At 44.4% G+C, this 24,627-nt stretch overlaps 1 protein-coding gene across 1 annotated transcript in view; it reads left to right on the forward strand.

The window, feature by feature from the left end:
• Window positions 1-24,627, forward strand: part of LOC139279435 (N-acetyl-beta-glucosaminyl-glycoprotein 4-beta-N-acetylgalactosaminyltransferase 1-like) — a 980,786-nt gene that overhangs the window by 744,136 nt on the left and 212,023 nt on the right. The window contains exon 10 of the mRNA XM_070898559.1: window positions 15,264-15,404. Coding sequence (XP_070754660.1) covers window positions 15,264-15,404 — 141 coding nt within the window. The remainder of the gene's footprint in view (window positions 1-15,263; window positions 15,405-24,627) is intronic.

Here is a 24,627-nt window from a genome sequence, read left to right on the forward strand (position 1 = left end):
CCTGGCACCCAGGCCCCCTTTGGATGCTACAATCTGGGGGCGAGGTCCACAACCTACCTTTTTCTAGTTGCTCCTTCAGACGTGCATCTGCCTGACTCTCTGAAAGAAAGCTGAGGTCCTCCAACCTGCACACAGCCCTACCATGACACTGTATTTGTGAGCAGCACTTGGATATTATTGTGGCACAATAAGATGTCATCTCACACCTGTGTGGTATTGGGATGTCATCACACTCCTACAGAATTAAAGGACATTCTTGTTTACCTGTGTTGTGTATCGTGCCACTGGGACCATTCCATGCTTCATTAGATGCTCTATTTTCACTGCACCACACTGGCATTTTGGACCCGGTGCTTTCTAAACTGTTGCAGTTGAAGGATGATAGGGATCAAGGGGTATGGAGAGAAAGCAGGAAAGGGGTACTGAGGTGAATAATCAGCCAAGATCTTACTGAATGGTGGTGCAGGCTCGAAGGGCCGAATGACCTGCTCCTGCACCTATTTTCTATGTTTCTATGTTTATATAATTCTGGACCTTTTTGTTTTTTGGCAAAGTGAGAGAAACATATTGGCCCGAAAATTGCGGTCGGAGACTTCCCGCAAGCGGACGCCTCCGACCAAAATGTTTTTTCCGAAAGTACCTGGTGATCCCGGAGGAATGTAGACTTGCGGTCCGAGGCCGAGATGCGCAGCCCAGCGTATGGGCTCACATATCCCAGGAACGTAAGCGCAATCTGGGATCATATGGGCTTGGACCACCTATCACAATGTAATGTTCTCATTGATAATAATGGGAGTTCCGTTTGTACGAGCTGCCATTACTATCAGTGAGAGTATCTCCCAAAACACAGAAACACAACACAATAAATTAAAAAAAACACCTCATATATTTAAAATGAATTGAAATTGTATTTAATTAAATGTTTAAAAAGAATATATATTTTAATAGGGTAAAAATAAACTTAGCTTAATGGACAGGGTTTTAATATAAAAATTAGTGATAAAATTTAATTTTTCTATGTTTTAAAACTCTTACACTGGTAAAAGTAACCTATATGCCTGCTTTTACCAGGCATAAGAGTTTGAAGGACATTCGCTGGGCAAGAGTTGGGCAAATAGCCCAAATTTTCGCCCGTGAAGGCCCTTCTCCCGGGGATGTGCGTGATCTGATTAAAAGACATTTTGTTCGGTGCTAAGCTAAAAGAGATATTCAGAGGAGTGGGAAGGTCGTGGTGGAGTTGCGACGAGTGATCAGGGCAGAGGAGTGATGAGGGATCGTGGCTGAGATTTGGTGGGTGATCGTGGCGGAAGTGCGGCGAATGTTTGAGGCGGAGGAGCGGCGAAAGATCTTGGGGGATGTGCGGTGAACGAGCGTACGAGGCCCAGAAGAACCGAGGACCCAGGGGCACTACGGGCCAACCCACACTGCGATATGTGTGTGCACTATGTCCGTGCAGCAGAGCAGGTCTCCAGTTGTCCTGGTTAACCCTTGCCACTAGATAAAGGCCTAGCTCTGTCAAGCCTGTATGGTGGCTAATGTGCAACGGTCACCACACATTAAAAAAACCCACGCACAGGCATCTTCCACCTTCAATTTGAGTTCAGGACTGGAACATCGGGTCCTTCATTGAAACACCTGTGAACTCGTGGAAGCAAGTCATCCTCGTTCGAGGGACCGCCTATGATGATGATGATTCAGAGACGTGACCAAAGGTTTGGTCAAAGAGAGTCTTAAATGGGAAGAGAGAGGGGGAAGAGTTTAGGGAAGGAATTGCAGAGCGTGAGTCCTCATTGTCTGAAGGCTCGGCCAGCAATGGTGAAGTGAAGGGAGGGGTGATGCACAAAGGGCCGGAGTCAGAGAAGCAAAGCTTTTCAGCGGGTTATAGCGCGGCCCCGACCTGCGAGGAAACACCAGCGCGAGCCAGTTCAGGAGGACGACGATTTGGAGGAGGGCAACTGGATTGGACGTCACCAAAATCCAAGTCGCTGATTGGAGTGTGGGCAGGTACAGCAGGAGCGGCGAGGTCGGGGCGAAGGAGCGACAAGAGATTGTAGAGTGACGTGATCGGGGCCCAGGAGAGGCGTGATTTCGGAGCCCAGGAGAGGCGAGGGCCCAGGGGCAGCACGGGCCAGCCCACACTGCGATATGTGTGCGCACTAGGTCTGTGCAGCAGCGCTGATCTCCAGTCAATTTGGTTAATCCTTGCCACTGGACCAAGACCTAGCTCTGTCAAGCCCGTGTGGTGGCTGGTGTGCAACGGCCACCACACGTTAAAAAAATCCACGCACAGGCATCGTCTACTCTTCAACATGCAGTTCACGACCTGGAATATCAGGTCCTTCATTGAAACACTATGAACTCATCCCTTTTTGGTGTGGAAGCAAGTCATCCTTGATACGAGGAACCGCCGAAGAAGGAGAAGTGCTGGAAAGGGTTAGTGAGAACAGAAGGGGAAAGACCATGAAGGGATTTAAACATGAGGATGAGAATTTTAAAATAAAGAAAGAACTTATATTTATATCGTGCCTTTCAAATCTCCAGGACATCACCAAACACCACAGCCAATAAAGTACTTTTGAAGTAGTCACTGTTGTTAATTAGGGAAACCCGACAGCCAATTTTGTGAAATCAGCAGTGAGATAATGACATCATGGAGTAGGACATTAAGATGATAAATGACTGTTTTGTAGTGATGTTGGTTGAGGGATACATATTGGCCAGGTCACTAAATACCAAGAACTAAGAGAGGGAAGGTTAGTGGAACGTGTACCAAATTGGAATTGATAAATTAGGGAATAACAAGAAAGTTTGCATTGGAGAGAGAATGGAGGCTGGAGGTCAGAAAGAGATTAGATATCAGATTGGGAAAATTTTCTTGTATCTTGTTCAGGAGCACAAGGCAGGTGTCAGTAGAGCCACCTCAACATATTTTAGTTTTGGACAGACTTCAGTTTTTTAAATTCGTTCTGGGATACAGCAAAGGCCATGGGCCCTGACAACATCCCGGCTGTTGTGCTGAAGATTTGTGCTCCAGAACTAGCCAAGCTGTTCCAGTACAGCTACAACAATGGCATCAACACGACAATGTGGAAAACTACCCAGGTATGTCCTGTCCACAAAATGCAGGACAAATCCAATCCTGCCAATTACCGCCCGATCAGTAAACCTTTCCACCATCTACAAGGCACAAGTCAGGAGTGTGATGGAATACTCTCCACTTGCGTGGATGAGTACAGCTCCAACAACAGTCAAGAAGCTTGACACAGTCAAGGACACAGCAGCCCACTTGATTGGCACCCCATCCACTACCTTCAACATTCACTCCCTCCACCAACGGCGAGCCATGGCTGCAGTGTGTCCATGTATAAGATGCACTGCAGCAACTCGCCATGACTTCTTCAGCAGCACCTTCCAAACCCGCAACCTCTACCGCCTAGAAGGACAAGGGTAACAGGCGCATGGGAGCGCCACCACCTGCAGGTTACGAGACTAGTGTCCTGAACTTAAGGAATCAGGTGAATTTATAATGGGGAATAAAGAAATGGCAGACCAATTGAACAAATACTTTGGATCTGTCTTCACTAAGGAAGACACAAATAACCTTCCGGAAATACTAGGGGTTTGAGGGTCTAGTGAAAAGGAGGAACTGAAGGAAATCCTTATTAGTCAGGAAATTGTGTTAGGGAAATTGATGGGATTGAAGGCCGATAAATCCCCAGGGCCTGATAGGCTGCATCCCAGAGTACTTAAGGAAGTGGCCCTAGAAATAGTGGATGCATAGGTAATCATTTTCCAACATTCTATTGACTCTGGATCAGTTCCTATGGACTGGAGGGTAGTTAGGTGCCAGGTGAGGCCACACCTGGAACATTGTGTTCAGTTTTGGTCTCCTAATCTGAGGAAGGACATTCTTGCTATTGAGGGAGTACAGCGAAGGTTCACCAGATTGATTCCCAGGATGGCAGGACTGATATATGAGGAGAGACAGGATCAACTGGACTTGTATCCACTGGAGTTTAGAAGAATGAGAGGGGATCTCATAGAAACATGTAAAATTCTGATGGGATTGGACAGGTTAGAGGCAGGAAGAATGTTCCCATTGCTGGGGAGTTCCAGAACCAAGGGTCACAGTCTAAGAATAAGGGGTAAGCCATTTAGGACCGAGATGAGGAGAAACTTCTTCACTCAGAGAGTGGTTAACCTGTGAAATTTTCTACCGCAGAAAGTTGTTGAGGCCAGTTCGTTAGATATATTCAAAAGGGAGTTAGATATGGCCCTTACGGCCAAAGGCATTAAGGGGTATGGAGAGAAAGCAGGAAAGGGGTACTGAGGTTGAATGATCAGCCATGATCTTATTGAAGGGCGGTGCAGACTCGAAGGGCCGAATGGCCTGCTCCTGCACCTAATTTCTATGTTTCTATGTAAGTTACACACCATCCTGACTTGGAAATATATCGCTGTTCCTTCATCGTTGTTGGGTCAAAATCCTCGTACTTCCTCCGTAACACCACTGTGGGAATACTTTCACCACAAGGACTGCAGCGGTCCAAGAAGGCAGCTCACCATCCCTTTCTCAAGAGCAATTAGGGATGGTCAATAAATGCTGGCCTTGCCAGCGATGCTGGAGAATTAGGAGTTGATGACTTGATGTACAAAGAAGGCTGGAAGCATTTGAGTTATGGTGCTACAGGCAATTCTTTGGACAAGAAGAAGAATTCATGAAAGTGCCCTGAATTTGCAAAAGAAAAAGAGAGATTATGATGAGAAAAATGTGATATTTGTAGTATTGAGTTCCACCTAGTGGACTACAGGAAAGCTGTTGTGGTTGTTATTGCGCTGATAAATTGATAAAACCATAGATAGGTAAAGAAGAATGGTGACTAGATGATGCAATGGAATAGGCAGATGTAACATCAGAGACTGATACAATCTGCCTGAGCAGGAACCGGCAGGAGTGAACTGCACTGGTCACCAAAGTGGAGAAAGCACAATGGAATGAGAGAGATTAGATATTGAAGGGGGAGTTGGAATGTCTATTTTTTGCAGGTGTGAGAGAAGGAAGTGTTTGGTACAGAAAGGAAACCAAGCTTATCCAAGTCAGATTTAGCAATGGATGAGATGTGGGAGCTTCACTTGAGGCCAAGAATATTGATTGCAGTGAACTACAAGTGCATAATGACAAGGAATTCATAAACTTAAGAATTTGGAGCAGGGGTAGGCCATTCAGCCCCTCGAGTTTGCTTCACTATTCAATAAGATCATGGCTGATCTTCTACCTCAACTCCACTTTCCTGCACTCTCCCATTATCCCTTGATTCCCTTAATATCTAAAAATCTATCGATCTCTGTCTTGAATACACTCAACGACTGAGCATCCACAGCCCTCTGGAGTAGAGAATTCCAAAGATTCACTACCCTCTGAGTAAAGAACTTTCTCCTCATCTCAGTCTTAAATGGCTGACCCCTTTTTCTCAGACTGTGACCCCCTGGTTCTCGACTCCCCAGCCAGAGGAAACATCCTCCCTGCATCTACCCTGTCAAGCCCTGTAAGAATTTTGTATGTTTCAATGAGATCACCTTTCATTCTTCTAAACTCGAGAGAATATAGGCCAAGTCTACTTAATCTCTCCTCATAGGACAATCCCCCCATCCAAGGAATCAGTCTGGTGAACCTTTGTTGCATGCCCTCTATGGCAAGTATATCCTTCCTTAGGTAAGGAGACCAAAACTGTACACAATACTCCAGGTGTGGTCTCACCAGGACCCTATACAATTGCAGTAAGACATCTTTACTCTTATACTCAAATCCTCTTGTAATAAAGGTCAAAAATGTGGAAGACATGCATCCTATCATTACATGATGCCCACGTACTTTCCTACATGCATCACTAGTTAGTGATTATGAGTTTGGACATTGCCTGATTTTGTCCCTCTCGAACCTAGGGGCAATGAGTCCACATGGAGTGCCCCTACTGCCTCCCCAGCTGAGATCAGCTAAGTCAGCCTGGGTACTGAACTTGGCCTGTATGACTTGGTTTTATATTGGGCAATGTATTTACTCATCACATCATTGGGGAGCTTATGCTGAGGGTCTTCTAAGAATGGACTTTGTAGTAACCAGCAAGTTACACATTTTATTTCCTGCGCTGACTGTGTCCTCACTGATAGAACTCGCTATATACAATGCTGAGTAATATGGCAATATAGGTTATAGTGATTCATCCACTTATCCCTAAATTATGAATCCTGACAGTCTATCATGTCGTCCTTCCCTAATGATGTAGGTTTTAATTAATACTATAGATCTTCTATTTAAACACAACAGTAGATGGTATTATGATGAATAGTTTTTTCTTGGAGTTCTCAGGTCAGAGCTCGATAGACAAGATGTTTGTAATTAACAATCCTCTGCTTGTGTCACAGTCCATTATTGATAGTGGCTGGAAAAGCACATGCAGCCACCAGAAATATAGTAGACAAGATATTGATCCCAGAGTGAGCCTGTTACTAATAACACCAGAGACATGTTTAAGTGCAATGCTCTTATTACCTGGCGGTCATGTTCTAATTGGACTGAGGGCCTTAAGATTCACAAGCCTGCTCTGCACAAATTACCCCTTGGTGCCTGTCACCCGACGCCAAAGGTGGCTCACGCTTATTACTTTTTGTGATTAGATTCTATTCTTGTACAGGGTGTGCCCTATTAATTCATGAACTTTCACCTTTGGGATAGCCTCAGAGCAGCGTTGAAGAATTATGCAAGAGACGTTTGTTTAATCAATGGCTCACGTTGGCTGTTGCCGTGGTGATGAGTAGAAGTAATTAACCTTTTGATTAAAAGAATACTATGCTCAAAATCTGAAATCAAAGCAGAAACTATTGGCGATGTAGCCGATGCCTGGAATAGCAGCACAGGTTAACATTTCAGGCTAGGCTTTTCATTAGAATGGTTATTAACTTTAAATGACTGAGCAGTAGTTTCTACCCAGTTACCTTTGGGCAGGTGGACCACTGTGTTTCACCTTATGAAAACCAAAAAATCTACTGCCTGGTTCTTAGAATTGGCAGCAAGCTTCCCTCCTGCCCCCGCCCCCAGAATTGTCTTGTAGTCTCCAGGAATTAAAGCTCGGACACTGCTGTGAGCAACTTGGGAGAAAAGTCATTAGGGCAATAAAAAAAGATTTGTTTTTCATTGAACACTAAAAGGGCTATTTGACTGGGCAGAGCGGTTGGAGGCGAGAGTTCATGTCATGAAACCTCCAGGAATACGCCCAACTAGGGTTCCCTAATTCTTTTCATCAGTGATTGGAGCTAACCGACATGCCAACAATTTCTATAGCCCTTGTGTGGTGAGTATAAATTGCTGCTGGAATATTAATGTGATGATTTCTGTGGAATAACATCATGACTGGAGTAATATTCCTTGCCATCCCCCCCAGCCACCATATGTATAGATTTTTTTCTGTTCATCTTAAATCCATTAAAGTAAGAGATTTCAGTATTATGGAATGGAATGCTTATCTTATGGTAACCAGGTTACCATTAAATGCTAACTGGTCAGCTATAGTCCAGTACAAATGCAAAGTAAATCTTCCACCATTACATTTTCAGAAGAGCACTCTTTCTGCACCAGAGTCAATTTTTTTCACTCATTACAACATCCATCTTCCTGACCTGTCTGAGCAAGATTGTCAATTTTGACCCAAATGATGGACAGTTCTATGCTGTAGAATCATGCACCATCGGAATTAAGTTAATTCTGGGCCAATCTCATTTCAAGTACAATTCTGCCAGGTGCCAGAGAGCAGGCTTTCATTCCATCAGTTTGGATTGGACTTGAATCAGAGCAGAGTCATTAAAGCAAACTTCCCTAACACACTGTGGTATTGAGACCCTATCAAACTGTGACTTTTCTGCACTTAGAAACAGCTTGTAACTCAAAAATGAGCAGGCTTCGAGCTAAACCAAGTCAAAACCGGTGTAAAGAGTACTGATTTCCATAAAGCCAGTTTGGAATGCAGTCATTTATTTTTGGTTAGCAGTGTCTGATGCTGTCAATTACCATGAAGATCAGGCCCTCAAATCTGCCACCATGCTCATGGTCTACAGGGCTGTAGTGATACCCGCCCTCCTGTATGGCTCAGAGACATGGACCATATACAGTAGACACCTCAAATCACTGGAGAAATACCACCAACACAGATCCTGCAAATCCCCTGGAAGGACAGACGCACCAATGTTAGCATCCTCGATCAGCCCAATATCCCCAGCATCGAAGCACTGACCACACTCGACCAGCTCTGCTGGACGGGCCACATTGTTCGCATGCCTGACACAAGATTCCTAAAGCAAGCGCTCTACTCGGAACTTCTACATGACAAGCGAGCCCCAGGTGGGCAGAGGAAACATTTCAACCCTCAAAGCCTCCTTGATAAAATGCAACATCCCCAAAGTCCCTGGGAGTCCCTGGCCAAAGACCGCCCTAAGTGGAGGAAGTGCATCCGGGAGGGCGCTGAGCACCTCGAGTCTCATCGCCGAGAGCATGCAGAAACCAAGCACAGACAGCGGAAGGAGCGTGTGGCAAACCAGTCCCACCCACCCTTTCCTTCAATGAGTGTCTGTCCCACCTGTGATAGAGACTGTAATTCCCGTATTGGACTGTTCAGTAACCTAAGAACTCACTTTTAAAATGGAAGCAAGTCTTCCTCGATTTCGAGGGACTGCCTATGATGATGATGATGAAGTAGTCTCCAAACCAAGCTATTGAGAAATTCACACAGGTAGAGTCCCATTTGCCTGATATGGAGTGTACACACTTTCCCCATTGAGACACAAGCTGCTTACCTAAGTCCAGAGCCATGGGTATGACAGAACCAAGATTTAAGAACCCCCCCACCCAAGTGTACGCAGGGGTACTGCTGGAGTCTAACAAGCTAAATTCATTAGGGCATTGGCTTGCATGGTTATTTGAACTTCCAGTGACAGCTCTGCCTTTCTAGGTCCCGTTGATGAGGCAAGTTAGGTGATCAGTTATTAGTCTTGCCTGGAGTTCAGCAGATCAATGGTTTGGGTCCTCAATTTGCCACAGAGGTTGATTAGGCTCCAGATTTCCATTGCCAGGCATGTTTTCTTGGAGCCACCTGAAACTTAGTAGATTCCACTTAATCCCCACTCCATAAGGAAGATAGTCACTAGTTGGTCATTAGACATATGGTGAGCACAGGTTTGAACCATCATTAGGTAGACAGTACATTACAGGTACTAATTTTCACGTACAATATTGTCACTCACAGCATGGACAGATGCCATATTCTATCGAACAATAGATCCACCAGTTGGAGATGCAGAGGTTTAAGGTAGCTACTTGCCTCTGTGCAATCCAATCAGGATAGGCATCAAACCCTTGATATAAAGCATTTGTTTTCATACCCAGATTTCAGGTAATGCCCCCTAGCAGCTGTCAGCATTTCTTCATCAACTGTTCAACAGACATCAGCTTTCAGTATGATGAAAGCACCTATAGACGACAGCTTGTGAAGCGTTACCCATCTCGATATTCTAGACATACAGGTCCAATACTATGCATCATGCTTACTCTGCACCAACTGCTTAATCCACGTGAGGGGCTAAGGCGAAGAGACATACCTGTTGAAGATGATCCCCTCATGGTGCCCCTCAAGCGCATCCACAAACAGATTGCATCACATTTGACCCAGTTGCAACCATAAGAACATAAGAATTAGGAACAGGAGTAGGTCATTCGGCCCCTCGAGCCTGCTCCGCCATTCAGTGAGATCATGACTGATCTTCTACCTCAACTCCACTTTCCTGCACTATCCCCATATCCCTTGAGTCCCTTAATATCCAAAAATCTATCGATTTCTCTCTTGAATATACTCAACGACAGAGAATTCCAAAGATTCACCACCCTCTGAGTAAAGACGTTTCTCCTCATCTCAGTCCTAAATGGCCGATCCCTTATTCTGAGACTGTGACACCTGGTTCTAGACTCTCCAGCCAGGGGAAACATCCTTCCTGCATCTACCCTGTCAAGCCCTATAAGAATTTTGTATATTTCAATGAGATCATCTCATATTTTCCTAAACTTTAGAGAATATAGGCCGAGTATTAATCTCTCCTCATAGGACAATCCCTCCATCCCAGGAATCAGTCTGGTGAACCTTTGTTGTACTCCCTCCATGTGAACCATGTGAAGGAGCTGAGCAAACCCAGCCTTCAGGCAACAGTTTACCCCATCTGGAAATATTTTTGAAATGATGTACATGCAAGCAGTTGACACACTTATCTGAAAGCTTACTGTTGCTTTCTAGCCTGTGATTTAATTGACAGGTTAACCATAACCTTATCAGCTAGCCCATTTGGCTCAGGGTAGGGATGTACCTTTGGCTGCCTTCTAACGGAATACTCCGAGAATAGGAACGGTCATTTGTGGACTATTTTAGTGAGCTGTAGATTTAGCTATCTTGTCATAATCCTGGTCACTCCTCCATCTCCCACCCCCATAGCACAAACACTGACTGTGGATGTACTTGATTCCACAGCAGGGATACATACAAATGGGCCCAAGCTTGATTAGATGTGCTTCGAGTGCACAAGTAAAATGAAAGGGATTGATGATCCAAAGGATAAGACACATTAAGAACAATCTAGTCCAGTGATGCTATACATAGAGGCAAAATAGACATTGCTAGAGATATCATCTCGTGTTTATAATGTACAGTATAACTAAAACAGCAGTTGCCAAAGGTGCTTGAGTTCAATAGTTACTTTTAATGTTATCTGGTAGGCTTGTTGCCGTCATCTGGTGTGAAATTCAATAATAATATTTCGATCAGTTGTGATGACTCTGACCTTCATCTAAACTGTCAAAGAGCACAAAGGTTTCCACATGAATAAATATGCGTCAGTCATCAAAACATTGTTCCCAGCCACTGATTAATTCGTAACTGAAATGTTGCCTTGCAGCTATTTCCTTTCCACTAAGCTAAAAATTCTCTGGTCACTGCTTACATAGGATTGATTACATAGGATATACATCACAGAAACAGGCCATTCGGCCCAACCTGTCCATGCCAGCATTTATGCTCCACTCGAGCCTCCTCCTGTCTTTCCTCATCTAACTCTATCAGTATAACCCTTTATTCCCTTCTCCCTCATATGCTTATCTAGCATCCTCTTAAATTCATCTATACTATTCGCTTCAACCACTCCCTGTGGTAGTGAGTTCCACATTCTCACCACTCCATGTAAAGAAGTTTCTTCTGAATTACCTGTTTAATTTCTTTGTGACTATCTTATATTAATGTCCTCTAGTTTTGCTCTTCCCCACAAGTGGAAACACTCTATCTGTGTTTACTCTATTAAAACGTTTTATAATTTTAAAGACCTCTATTAGGTAACCACCTCAGCCTTCTCTTTTCAGGAGTATAGAGAACCAGTCTATTCATCTTTTCCTAATAGGTATACCCTTACATTTCTGGTATCATCCTTGTAAATCTTTTTTGCACCCTCTCCAGTGCCTCTATATCCTTTTTATAATATTTCGACCAGAATTGTACACAGAACTCCAAGTGTGGTCTAAGGAAAAAGTGGCAGCTGATTTGCATAAAGCAAGGTTCCACAAACAGCAACAATGACCAGATAATCAGTTTTTAGTGATGCTGGTTGAGGGATAAATATTGGTCAGGACACTAGGAGAACACCCCTGTTCTTCTTTGAGTAGTGGCATGGGATCTTTTACATCCACCTGAGAGGCTTTGAGGCCTTGGTTTAATATCTCATCCAAAGACTGCACCTCTGATGCTCCTTCAGTGCTGCACTGGAATGTTAACCTAGATTATGTGCTCATGTCTTTCGAGTGGGACATGAACACGCAACTTTCTGACTCAAAGGTGAGAGTGCCAAGGATATCGCTGAGCCAAAGATGACACCTATATATTTACAGTTGTCGTGTTGCTTTATTCAATAAATAAATAATCTGATATGCAATTAATATTCAGTTAATATATCATGAAAAACATGACCGTAACATGCAACCCATTGCTCCTGAATCAGAGTGCTCACATCTGCAATTGGACCAGCTGTGGGATGCTGACCCCACATGCAACAAATTTCAAACCGCATCACCCTGTGAGGATGGTCTCTTGGACTAGTTTCGATCACTGGGGTGTGGGTGGGGGAGTTTTGCTTGTTTTATCTGTTTATCTGTTTTTTCACCTCTCCCAGGAAATTACTCTGGCTCTGGGTGGGTTAGGGAGTGTATGTACTAGGATGCACAAGACATCACAACTGTATGGACCAGGCTAAATGGACCAGTAGATCTTTTCATATCTGTAATTTTTCATATGTTCCTATGTCTATCGCGGAGCTGTGTCTCTCAATCATTTGCCACCATTATAATTCACGTACCAGTTACAGTGAGCTGAGTGTCTCACACAAACTGTGTATTGTCAGTGTTTTTTTTCTCCCTTGTGAAAATTGGGGATAGCTCTTCAAATTAGTGGGGCAGAAATCTCGGCCTCCTGGGTCCGTACGGAGTTTCTATGGATCCGGGAAGGCATCGGAAAAGTCGGTTTTCAGCGCGCAATGAGTATGCGCTGGAAACTGGCTTTCTCGGGAGCGAGGACATTTGCTTGAGCAAGATTGCGGCATTAGCCCATATCTTGCCCAGCAAATGTCCGCAAAATTCTTGCGCCTGATAAAAGCAGGTGTATAACCTACTTTTACAGGTGCAAGTGTTTTAAAACACACAAAATCATGTTAACATAAAATTATAAAAACATATTTTATTGTTAAAAACCCTCCCCACTATGGTATGTTTATTTTAAACCATAATTAAAAAAACTTTTTTAAAAATCAGAAAAATATTTTTTTTTATAAGACATTAATAACTTTAATTTAAATGAATCTTAAATATGTAGTGAATATTTTCTATTTTTTATTAGTGTTTTGGGTGTTTGGAGGTGTTTCTCATTCATAGTAATAGGAGTTTCGGACTTACGAAACTCCGATTACTATGAATGAGGCTATGCTATACCTGATTGGCTGCCCAGAGCCATGTGACTCCAGCTCCAGGCCTGCGCACGACCCGACGTGCACGTGCTGCGATGCGCAGTCAGGAGCGGGATCTCGAGCGGGCCTAGCAGCTTCAGGTAAGTGCACATTTTCTGTCCTTTCTTCAGTGGTTTGCCCGCGGGAAGACTTCGACCGGTATTTCTAAGCCAGTGTTTTCGTTCCCAAGAAAATTAGTTGAAGTTGCTTTTAATCATATTTTATCACTATAAATTTATACTTACAAAAACATGAATTTTATTTTTGATTTTTTTCATTCTGCACACAGTTTTAAATCACGTTATAAATATAGAAGTACAATTTTAAGCCATGGATTCTATTGTGCTTTATTTCTATAGACATTTTATGATATTACTCTCGACTTGAATAATGGTTACTGCACTGGTAATGAGGAAAGCTGTGGAAACGTGTTTGGAGGACTGATTGGTACTACTCTGAAATGTTTCTACTTCAGGAGTTAGTTAGCCCTTGCCCCGATGGGGAGTGTAATCTCACACATTGCATCTCGCAGACTGTAGCTCAGCTGACATTTCAACACACGGTTATATACAAGTAATATTTCCCTGTCTCAGTGGTGCTGAAAGATTACATTCCAAATGCCATCCATTATTGTATCTGTTCTGAATTTTGCCGACTAAAAATCCTGGTAGATTTGTTCTGGTTGTGCTCCATCTTTTGATATCACTAAAGGTCAATCAGACCCCCTCGATGGTGTACTCGGTAAAAATGCACCACGTGGTGTGGTACTCAGCCATAAAGACCGCAAGGTCCCACGTTCAGTCTCCTGTCTATGCTGAGGGAGCTGATCTCAATCAGGTGGGGACACTATAATTAGCCCATGGGCTATGGAGTCAAGGAGGGTAATTTTAACCTCCAAAATGGCCAGGTTTGGGTCGGGTGGGGTTAAAATTGCAAACACGAACCCTACCTGCAATGAGCCTGCCCACTACCAGTTTGAGCCGGGGGGGGGGCGCGGGGGTGGGTGGGTGGGTGTGAGCGGCTAAACCACTCTCAGATGGCGGGTTGTTTAATAAAAGCTTTTAAGGGGGCTACATGCCCCCAATTTAAGACGCTTTCTGTATTTAACTAATGTCGGCCGATTACCTTGCCCGCACGAAAACCGCATGTAAGAGGAGGTGAGAAGGTCGGAATCCATAAGCCTTAACTGCTTATGAGCCAGGAGGAGTAGATGTGTTTCCTCCAGGCCCAACTAGCTACCCCATAAACCCCACACTGTCCCCACAGTCTGTCCAACCCCTATCTCCATGATCTCCACCCCAACCGCCAACTAGGCTCCCCGACCATGCTCTATCAACCACCGTCAGCAATTCCCCCACCTCCTCTGACCTCGCTCTATCACCCGGCGAAGACAATCTCGCCCCCTGACCATGATCTACCACCCTTGCGATCACAATCTCGCTCCTTGACCACGTTCTAGCCCCCACCTCCACGATCTTAACCCCGACAACGCACTACCCTCCCACGATCTTGCCCCTCCGCCACCCCACCAACCATGATCTTGCACCCGACCACACTCTTTCCCCTGCCAACCATGCTCTACCCCCTCCCCCAGATCTCTTCCCTTACCCCCCCTCACCACTAGACCCACCTGCTCCTCCTCTGCATTCTTCTGCTGCAGGGTTTACTCCTGGGTTTTCCTTCCATTACCTCCCCTCCCCACCCCACCATGCTGAAAGCACTGCTCGGTAAATATCAGGGCCAAAATTCTCTCACCTGATAACTATCCAGTGACTCCAAAGTAGGATCTAGTGTGGTCGCATTTCCCTCCCGCAATAGAATAGTTTGCCAATACTCACTGTCTAAACTCACTATGATGCATGGCCACTTGGGCAAGGTAACAAAGAACTGCTGGGGCCTGCGGAACTGTCCTCTACCATCACTGCACTGAAGAATCCGAACCTAACGAGCAGGTAAAACAGAGACCCAGCTCTGACCTGTTCTGTGTGTGGCAGATACTGAACGGGCAGAACTAAATCCAGAACATGCGTTTCTCTGACAGACAAGTCTACACAGGATATGTAAGAGAGAGTGACTGAATATCTTGAATTCTCGTTGCATATAATCTCTGCACCCTGTGTCCTTAATTCTACTTTATCAATTATATTTCCAATTTCCACTACTGAGTGCAAAAATGTATTTTTTAATCACAGAAGAAGCATCACTGAAGATGAACAGCGTTGATCATATCCCACAAACCCTTGCAAGTCATGCAGGAGGTCACAAGATGGTACACAGAGAGCTGCATGCAGCAGACATGCTCAAACCAGATCCCAGGGACACCTTCTTCCTGAGTGAGTTCTGTTTAGATTGTCACTCTATCAGTGTAATAAAATACAGATCAGAGTCCACAAGCACTTCTGGGGGTGTGTTTCTGATAGATTTTTATGTCTAGTAGTTGATTAATCTACCTTCTCTCTGCTTTGCTGACAAAATGAACCATTTAAGACGACTCAAATAATTACCATTTATAAATATCCAGATAACTTCAGAGCAGTGAGTCTGCACATACTGTTTATCAATGAAGGGAGATGGAAGATCTCGGTTACTTTGACGCGTAGTGTTGTCCTCGCCATGATCTCTGTGATATGCTCACAGTGCCTTCCTCCCCCTCCTGTGGCTCTTTGCAATCTGTTTTCAGTAAAATATGTGTTTCTGAGGTTATCTTTGAGAAGCATTGTTGAGACAGGGAAGAGAGAGAGGTTCACTATGTATCCATTTATTATCCCAGGCCTGTGAAATGCTCGATACTGACTGTAATAATTTTGTCGATGTATTATTTATAATTTTTTCTATAATGTCCAATTAAGCACTTTTTCTCGGCAATAATCCAACATTTTGAAACCAGCCTGTTTACCATAATGATTTGGAATGTAAATTACTAAACAAAATTAGGATCGTTATGTACATCAAGCATTGTAGTGAGCAGATGGCTAGTTTGTGACATCTGAGGGTTCAGGAGTCATTGCATTCCAGACGTGCAGCAGCTTAGCTACTGGGGAGTCTCGTGCTCACGCGTCAAAGGGTAGAAACTTTGATTGTCATGTTGGTGGGCCAAACTCCTCCTCCTATCTCACAGACTTTAGGCAAGGGACAGACATCCCTCCCTCACACACACACAAATACATACAGACACACACACACACACATATACACACATACTTACGGACACACACGCACATGTACACACATACAGACACACACAAGCACATGTACACACACACATACATACGGACACACATGCATACGGACACACATACATACGGACACACACACATGGATGCATACATACAGACACATACATGTACACACATACAGACACACCCACACACATACATACGGATACACATACATACAGACACACACACACACATGCATACGGACACACACACATACATACGGACACACACACATACGTACGGACACACACGTACATACACACATATGGACACACACATACGCATACATACATACGGACACACACACTTACACTTACACACATACGTACGGACACACACACATACGTACGGACACACACACATACGTACGGACACACACACATACATACGGACACACACGTACGTACATACACACACATACGCATACATACGGACACACACATACGGATACACACATACATATGGACACACACATATGGGCACATACACATACATATGGACACACACATACGGGCACATACACATATATACGGACACACACGCACACATGGACACACATGCATACATACGGACACACACGCACACACACACGTACACACATACATAGACACACACACATACACACATACGGACACACACGTACACACACATACAGAAACACACACACACACACGTACACACACAGACACACACACACATGTACACACACATGCATACGGACACACGCACACTGAGCTGTACAGCAGCAATAAGAAAATGTCTATTATACTGTGAAAGTCTCAGGCAACTAGCTTGAGGAGCTTAGCTAGAGGAAGTGAACCAGCATTAAGAAAGTTTGTAAGCTGCATATTTATTGCTTTCCTCCACTGAGGAGTGCAGCAAATTAATTGTTCTCACTGTGAAAGCTGCATACTGTTCATTTCTACATTGTGAATTAGGAGCAGGAGTAGGCCATTCGGCCCCTCGAGCCTGTAAAATAATGCATTGTTGGTTTTAAGTTTTAAAGGTATCATCTCCATTGAGTGCTTTTTAGTGCACCTTCCAAAAAGAGAGGAGATTTCATGTCGTGGCATGATAGGCAACAGTCGCCAGTATACAGAGCAAAGGTCGTCTGCTATGATCCCTGGGTCATGCTATTGTTTAATGAGATATTGGGCCACATAAAGCACACTCCATATCGTAGGGGACATGAGGGCCACTTACGGGAGAGGCTGGTAACACTGAACTGGAAGGAATATCTAGCTCAAAAATAAACAAAAATGGTGACATTGACCCTGGGTGTCCCAAAATAGAAAACTCTTCCATTTCCCCAGCACTAACATCCTGCACCTAGAGGAGCGTTTTTTATAGACAAACAATCTTGTGCTTACATTCTCCAAGTTCAATAGTCTTTGTTTAAATCATTTTGGACAGCCATGCAGTTATTTATTCTTAAATATTTAATTCTTACGTTGAAAGTGGTTTGCAGTGGAGGAAAAATCATTTCTTAAAAATTATGTTGTTGTCCATCATGGGTAAATGCTTATGTCATCATCTGTTGCCCTTTGAACCCACCAAAAGCACAAAAAACATAACACCTGTCAACTGTCAAAAAAGCTAGCATGTTACCTTGGTTACCTAATAAGATGTGACAGATGGAGAGGAGCTAGTAGAGATGTTATGGTAATTATACTGATGGCAAGCCAACACTTGTTTTATGTTGTGCATAATGACACTCAGCACAGCCATGAATAGCCCTAATAAGATTACTTGAGCTACTGAGTCCTCTGTGGGTGTGAATGTTTCATATATAATATATAATAATGTGTTTCTCTGTAAAAAATATCATATTAAAAGAGATGGACAGAATTCATAAACTCTATACACTGAAGAGGCTTCCACATTAAACAACTGGGTTTTCTTTTATATACACGCTGACCCTGCTCAGTTCTCGTAGATGTCACACCCCCCTCACTGTAACAGTCTCTAACATACCCTACACCACTCACTGTAACATTCTCTGACATAACTGACAAATCTGCTGGAATTCTTTGAGGATGTAACAAAGAGGGTGGATAAAGGGGAACCAGTGGACGTGGTGTATTTGGACTTCCAGAAGGCATTTGACAAGGTGCCACATAAAAGGTTACAAGATAAAAGTTCACGGGGTTGGGGGTAAAATATTAGCATGGATAGAGGATTGGCAATCAGTAACTAGAGGGGTGCCACAGGGTTCAATGCTGGGACCCCAACTATTTACAATCTATATTAACGACTTGGAAGAAGGGACTGCATTTAATGTAGCCAAGTTTGCTGATGATACAAAGATGGGAGGAAAAACAATGTGTGAGGAGGACACACAAAATCTGCAAAAGGACATAGACAGGCTAAGTGAGTGGCCAAAAATTTGGCAGATTGAGTATAATGTTGGAAAGTGTGAGGTCATGCACTTTAGCAGAAAAAAAGCAAAGAGCAAGTTATTATTTAAGTGGAGAAAGATTGCAAAGTGCCACAGTACAGTAAGACCTGGGGTTACTTGTGCATGAAACACAAAAGGATAGTATGCAAGTGATCAGGAAGGCCAATGGAATCTTGGTCTTTATTGCAAAGGGGATGGAGAATAAAAGCAGGGAAGTCTTGCTACAGTTATACAAGGTATTGGTGAGGCCATACCTGGAATATTGCGTGCAGTTTTGGTTTCTATATTTATGAAAGGTTTTACTTGCTTTGGAGGCCGTTCAGAGAAGGTTCACTTGGTTGATTCCGGAGATGAGGGGGTTGACTTATGAGAAAAGGTTGAGAGGTGATCTTATCGAAATGTGTAAGATTATGAGGGGGCTTGATAAGGTGAATGCAGAGAGGATGTTTCCACTGATAGGGGAGACTATAACTAGGGGGCATAATCTTAGAATAAGGGGCTGCCCATTTAAAACTGAGATGATGAGAAATTTTTTTTCTCAGAGGGTTGTGGATCTGTGGAATTCGCTGCCTCAGAGAGCTGTGGAAGCTGGGACATTGAATAAATTTAAGACAGAGATAATTTAAGACACCGATAAGGGAATAAGGGATTATGGGGAGCGGGCAGGAAAATGGACCTGAGTCCATGATCGGATCAGCCAAGGTCTTATCAAATGGCGGAGCAAGCACGAGGGGCTGTATGGCATACTCCTGCTCCTATTTCTTATATTCTTATACCCTACACCCCTCACTGTAACACTCTCTGACATACTCTGCACCCCTCACTGTATCACTCTCTAACATAGACTACACTCCTCACTGTAACACTCTCTGACATGCGCTACACCCCTCACTGTAACACTCTGACATACGCCACACCCCTCACTGTAACACACTCTGACATACCCTACACCCCTCATTGTAACACTCTCTGACATGCGCTACACCCCTCACTGTAACACTCTGACATACCCTACACCCCTCATTGTAACACTCTCTGACATGCGCTACACCCCTCACTGTAACACTCTGACATACACTACACCTCTCACTGTAACACACTCTGACATACCCTACACCGCTCACTGTAACACTTTATAACGTATCCTACACCGTTCACTGTAATACTCTCTGACACTGTAATACTTTAATACTTTATAACATATCCTACACCCCTCACAGTAACACTCTCTAATATCTTACACTGCTCACTGCAACACCATCATCCTTTTTGTTATTAAATCTTTCCTGCCTTTCACCCCATCACCCTTTTGCTTTTTTCCTCTCTCCCCCTTTCTCTGCCTCTGTACAGGTACTTGCTTAAAACCTGTTACATCTCTAACTTTTTCCAGTTCTGATGAAAGGTCACCGACATGAAACATTAACTTTGTTTCTCTCTCCACAGATACTGACTGACGTGCTGAGTATTTCCAGCATTTTCTGATTTTATCACTATACCACTCTCTGTCATACCCATTACTGCTCACTATGATTCTCTCTATTATACCCTGCAATGCCCACTGTAGCACACTCCAACATATCATACACTGATAATTTAATTCACAGATGCAATGCAAGTTCTAGAAGATAACGGAGCAGTGTTTGAAATAAAAACATACCTTAACCAACAGCCTTCTGTAGTTAATATCATTTAAATGCAGTTGCTACTTCGGAGTGACTGCTGCCAACGAACAGGAAGCTGCGCTGTGGCATTCTGCGGTTTCTGGTTTGCTAAGCCACACCGTGCGACCCGATTGAAAACATTGCCGCAAATGTAGGTCGGGTCCCTTCGATACCGAAACTGTTTTGGATCGAGCTGAGGGCCTGTGCGTGACAATTTCTCTCTTTTGGCTGTGAAAGGAACACCCCGAAAGCCTTAGTCACCAAGCATCGCCTAGTGCTGCAATCAACCGCACAAAGCAACCAGGGGCGGATTAACCATAGAACGGATGGGACTGCAGCCCCAGGCCCACCAAAGACCATAGGCCCACCAAATAAATGTAGGAAAAAAATATAAAGCCTTCCAAATAGACTGAATAGAATAGACAATAGGAGAGGAAAAACAAGACCTAGGAAAATAGATTCACTTGTTTATACCTATATACAGAAGTACCAATATACACTAATGTACCTATATACAGAAGTACCAATATACACTAATGTACCTATATACAGAAGTACCAATATACACTAATGTACCTATATACAGAAGTACCAATATACACTAATGTATGTATATACAGAAGTACCAATATACACTAATGTACGTATATACAGAAGTACCAATATACACTAATGTACGTATATACAGAAGTACCAATATACACTAATGTACCTATATACAGAACAGAATGGGGCCGAAATTGGTAGGGGTTGCGCCGCAGCTGCCGAGGTTCCGCCAGAAATGTAGTTTTTCTGGGTGATTCCTCTGGAACCGCCCATCTGCCGTCCAGGTTCTGCCCGACGGGAGATTGGTCGTGAAGGGATCCACCGGTGTGACGTCATGCCGTCCGCCCATGCCGGATGCTGCAAATCGCCCATTCTGGTCAGCGATGCTGGCCTCAGATCGACCTGCCGCCCGCCAGAAGGACCGCTGGCATAAAGCAGGTGTGAGCTGGCCGTGAGTGGGGCGGCAGGGAGAAGGGCTCCGAGTGCTGCAGCACTGCACATCGCAGCTATGGTGCAGATACTGGACCATCAGGAGTGGGACTGCTGGAAAAAAGTTCGCTGGATGTTGGTTTAGTTTATTGATCATGCTCACGTTTAATTGGTATGTGATAAAAGTGACGAAAATGTGTCTAAGCTGATGGAAACTTTTTTTTTACCTTGCTGAAACACCTTAATTTAGAACCACAATGGCCAAGGCCAAATAATTATCAATAACTGAAAAGTATGCAGCATGTCACATTTTGTACAGCCAAAGCTCATTAATTAATTCTGTGACACAGTCCTTCTAAAAGTTCTCAGGGCAGCACTAGATATAACATAGAAGGTCAGAAGCACTCATAAGAACATAAGAAACAGGAGCAGAATTAGGCCATTGGCCCCTTGAGCCTGCTCCACCATTTAATAAGATCATGGCTGATCTGATCCTGGGCTCAGCTCCACTTCCTTGTCCGCTCCCCATAACCTGTCACTTCCTTATCGTTCAAAAATCTGTCCACCTCCACCTTAAATATATTCAATGACTCAGCCTCCACAGCTCTCTGGGGCAGAGAATTTCACAGATTTACAACCCTCTGAGAAGAAATTCCTCCTCATCTCAGTTCTAAATGGGCGACCCCTTATTCTTAAACTATACCCCCTAGTTCTAGCTTCCGCCACGAATGGAAACATCCTCGCTGTATCTACCTTGTCGAGCCCGTTCAGTATCTTTTATTTTTCAATAAGATCATCTCTCATTCTTCTAAACTCCAGTGAGTATAGGCCCAACCTTTCTTCATAAGTCAAACCCTTCATCTTAGAATGATCTATTATAACCCTGAGACAGCTGCAGACACTCTCAACATTTGTATGGGAGGAAAAGGATATAAAGTTACAGCTATTCGACTTTAGGAGCAGCGCGATTACAGACCAAACTGAGGCAGGACTACGGTCAATAGAACATAGCAAGAGACAAGCACCGCGGTGACTCAGTGGCCTACCGTTGAGGTTTCAATAACTAGACTATCACTATCACCTTGTTAAGTTTTATTTCTTTGTACTGCAAGGAAACTACTTAATCACAAAAGACCTGTACCCAGCGTGCCTTGTTGTGGTGATGGACATAAGTCTATTCTGAGAGATGTAATAAATCTGACACATTGAATAACTCTCACAGCACATAAAGAGTAATGTGATGGACCTTAACCCGCACAGAGAGAGTTCAGATATGTTTCTCCATATGACTCAGTTGAAGGGAAGGTGTGGTGGACAAAGCGGCAATGAGTAGCGAAAGATGGTAAAGGTTTCGTGGAGATGCTCTCCAAGAGTCTTGAGAGCATTTAATGCGGAACATATTCATGCACATATCGTGACTGCGCAGATGGTATGGGATTATGTCAGGCTGAATCATCATCATCGGCAGACCCTCGAAATCGAAGACTTGCTTCCACTCTAAAAGTGAGTTCTCAGGTGACTGTACAGTCCACTACGGGAATTATAGTCTCTGTCACAGGTGGGACAGACAGTCGTTGAAGGAGCTGTAGTGGGGAGTCTGGTTTGCCGAACGGTCCTTCCGCTGCCTGCGCTTGTTTTCTGCATGCTCTCGGCAACGAGATTCGAGGTGCTCAGCGCCCGCCCGGATGTTCCTCCTCCACTTAGAGTGATCTTTGGCCAGAGATTCCCAGGTGTCGGTGGGATGTTGCATTTTATCAAGGAAGCTTTGAGGGTGTCCTTGAAACGTTTCCTCTGCCCACCTGGGGCTCGCTTGTCATGACATGCGAGGATTCTTCACCGCAGTTAAGTCCACCTATGGCCCAAGCACCCAAGGCCTCACCCCACTGCTGGCCAAGAACAGGGAGACACTCATCAAGGACACCGAGGCAGTCAGAGCCCGCTGGAAGGACCACTTCGAAGATCTCCTTAATCGAGACTCTGCCTTTGACACGAGTGTCCTCGACTCAATGACGCAGCATGCTACCCGCCACCATCTCAGCAAAACTCCAGACCTGCACGAGGTAGAAAAGGCCATCCAGCAGCTCAAGAACAACAAGGCATCAGGAACAGATGGAATCCCCGCTGAGGCACTAAAATATGGCGGAGAGGTACTATTGTTGCGAATGCACGACCTCATCTCTCTCCTCTGGGAGGAGGAATGCATGCCTGGAGATCTTATAGATGCCGTAATCATGACCATCTTTAAAAAAGGGGACAAGTCCAACTGCGACAACTACAGAGGAATCACCCTGTTATCAGCCTTCTGGGAAAGTCATCGCTTGAATCCTCCTCAACCGTCTTCTCTCTGTGGCTGAGGAGCTCCTCCCAGAGTCACAATGTGGATTCCCTCTACTTCGGAATACAACGGACATGATCTTCACGGTGCGACAACTGCAAGAGAAATGCAGGGTACTGCACCAACCCTTGTACCTGGCCTTCTTTGACCTCACAAAGGCCTTCGACACTGTTAACCACGAGGGACTATGGAGCGTCCTCCTCTGTTTCGGTTGCCCCAAAAGTTTGTCGCCATCCTCCGCCTACTCCACGACAACATGCAAGCCGTGATCTTGACCAGCAGATCCACCACAGACCCAATCTGGCACCAAGCTTATGGTCTACAGGGCTGTAGTGATACCCGCCCTCCTATATGGTTCAGAGACATCAACCATATACAGTAGACACCTCAAATCGCTAGAGAAATACCACCAACGCTGTCTCCGCAAGATCCTGCAAATCACCTGGGAGGATAGACGCACCAACGTCAGTGTTCTCGATAAGGCCAATATCCCCAGCATCGAAGAACTGACCACACTCAATCAGCTCCGTTGGGTGGGCCACATCATCCGCATGCCCGACACAAGACTCCCAAAGCAAGCGCTCTCCTCGGAACTCCTGCACGGCAGGCTGAATAAGCGAAAGTTAGAAGATGTAAAGAAATGGCGCATTGCTGCAACTGATAGTCAGAAGTGCATTACATGAGGTATGGAAGACAGGAAAATATATTTAATGTACTGCAATGTAACTGATGACCATGTCATCTCCGGGGTGGCACTCTCCCATGTTTGGCCTCAGAAAAAGAGGGTTGAAGTGCAAGCCTTAAAGTCTGGCCTGCAATTAGCTAAAGTGAATGTAATTGAATGGCAGCCTTCCTGCATTGGTGACCCTCCCTTGTCGTGTTGTGATGGCCTGGTGCCAGGACTCATTATACAGGGCAGTGGAAAGGGCAGAGTCTGAGTTGAAGAGGGAGGAGTCTGGAGCATATCGT

Source organism: Pristiophorus japonicus, chromosome 14, assembly GCF_044704955.1.
Source record: "Pristiophorus japonicus isolate sPriJap1 chromosome 14, sPriJap1.hap1, whole genome shotgun sequence".
NCBI lineage: Eukaryota > Metazoa > Chordata > Chondrichthyes > Pristiophoridae > Pristiophorus > Pristiophorus japonicus.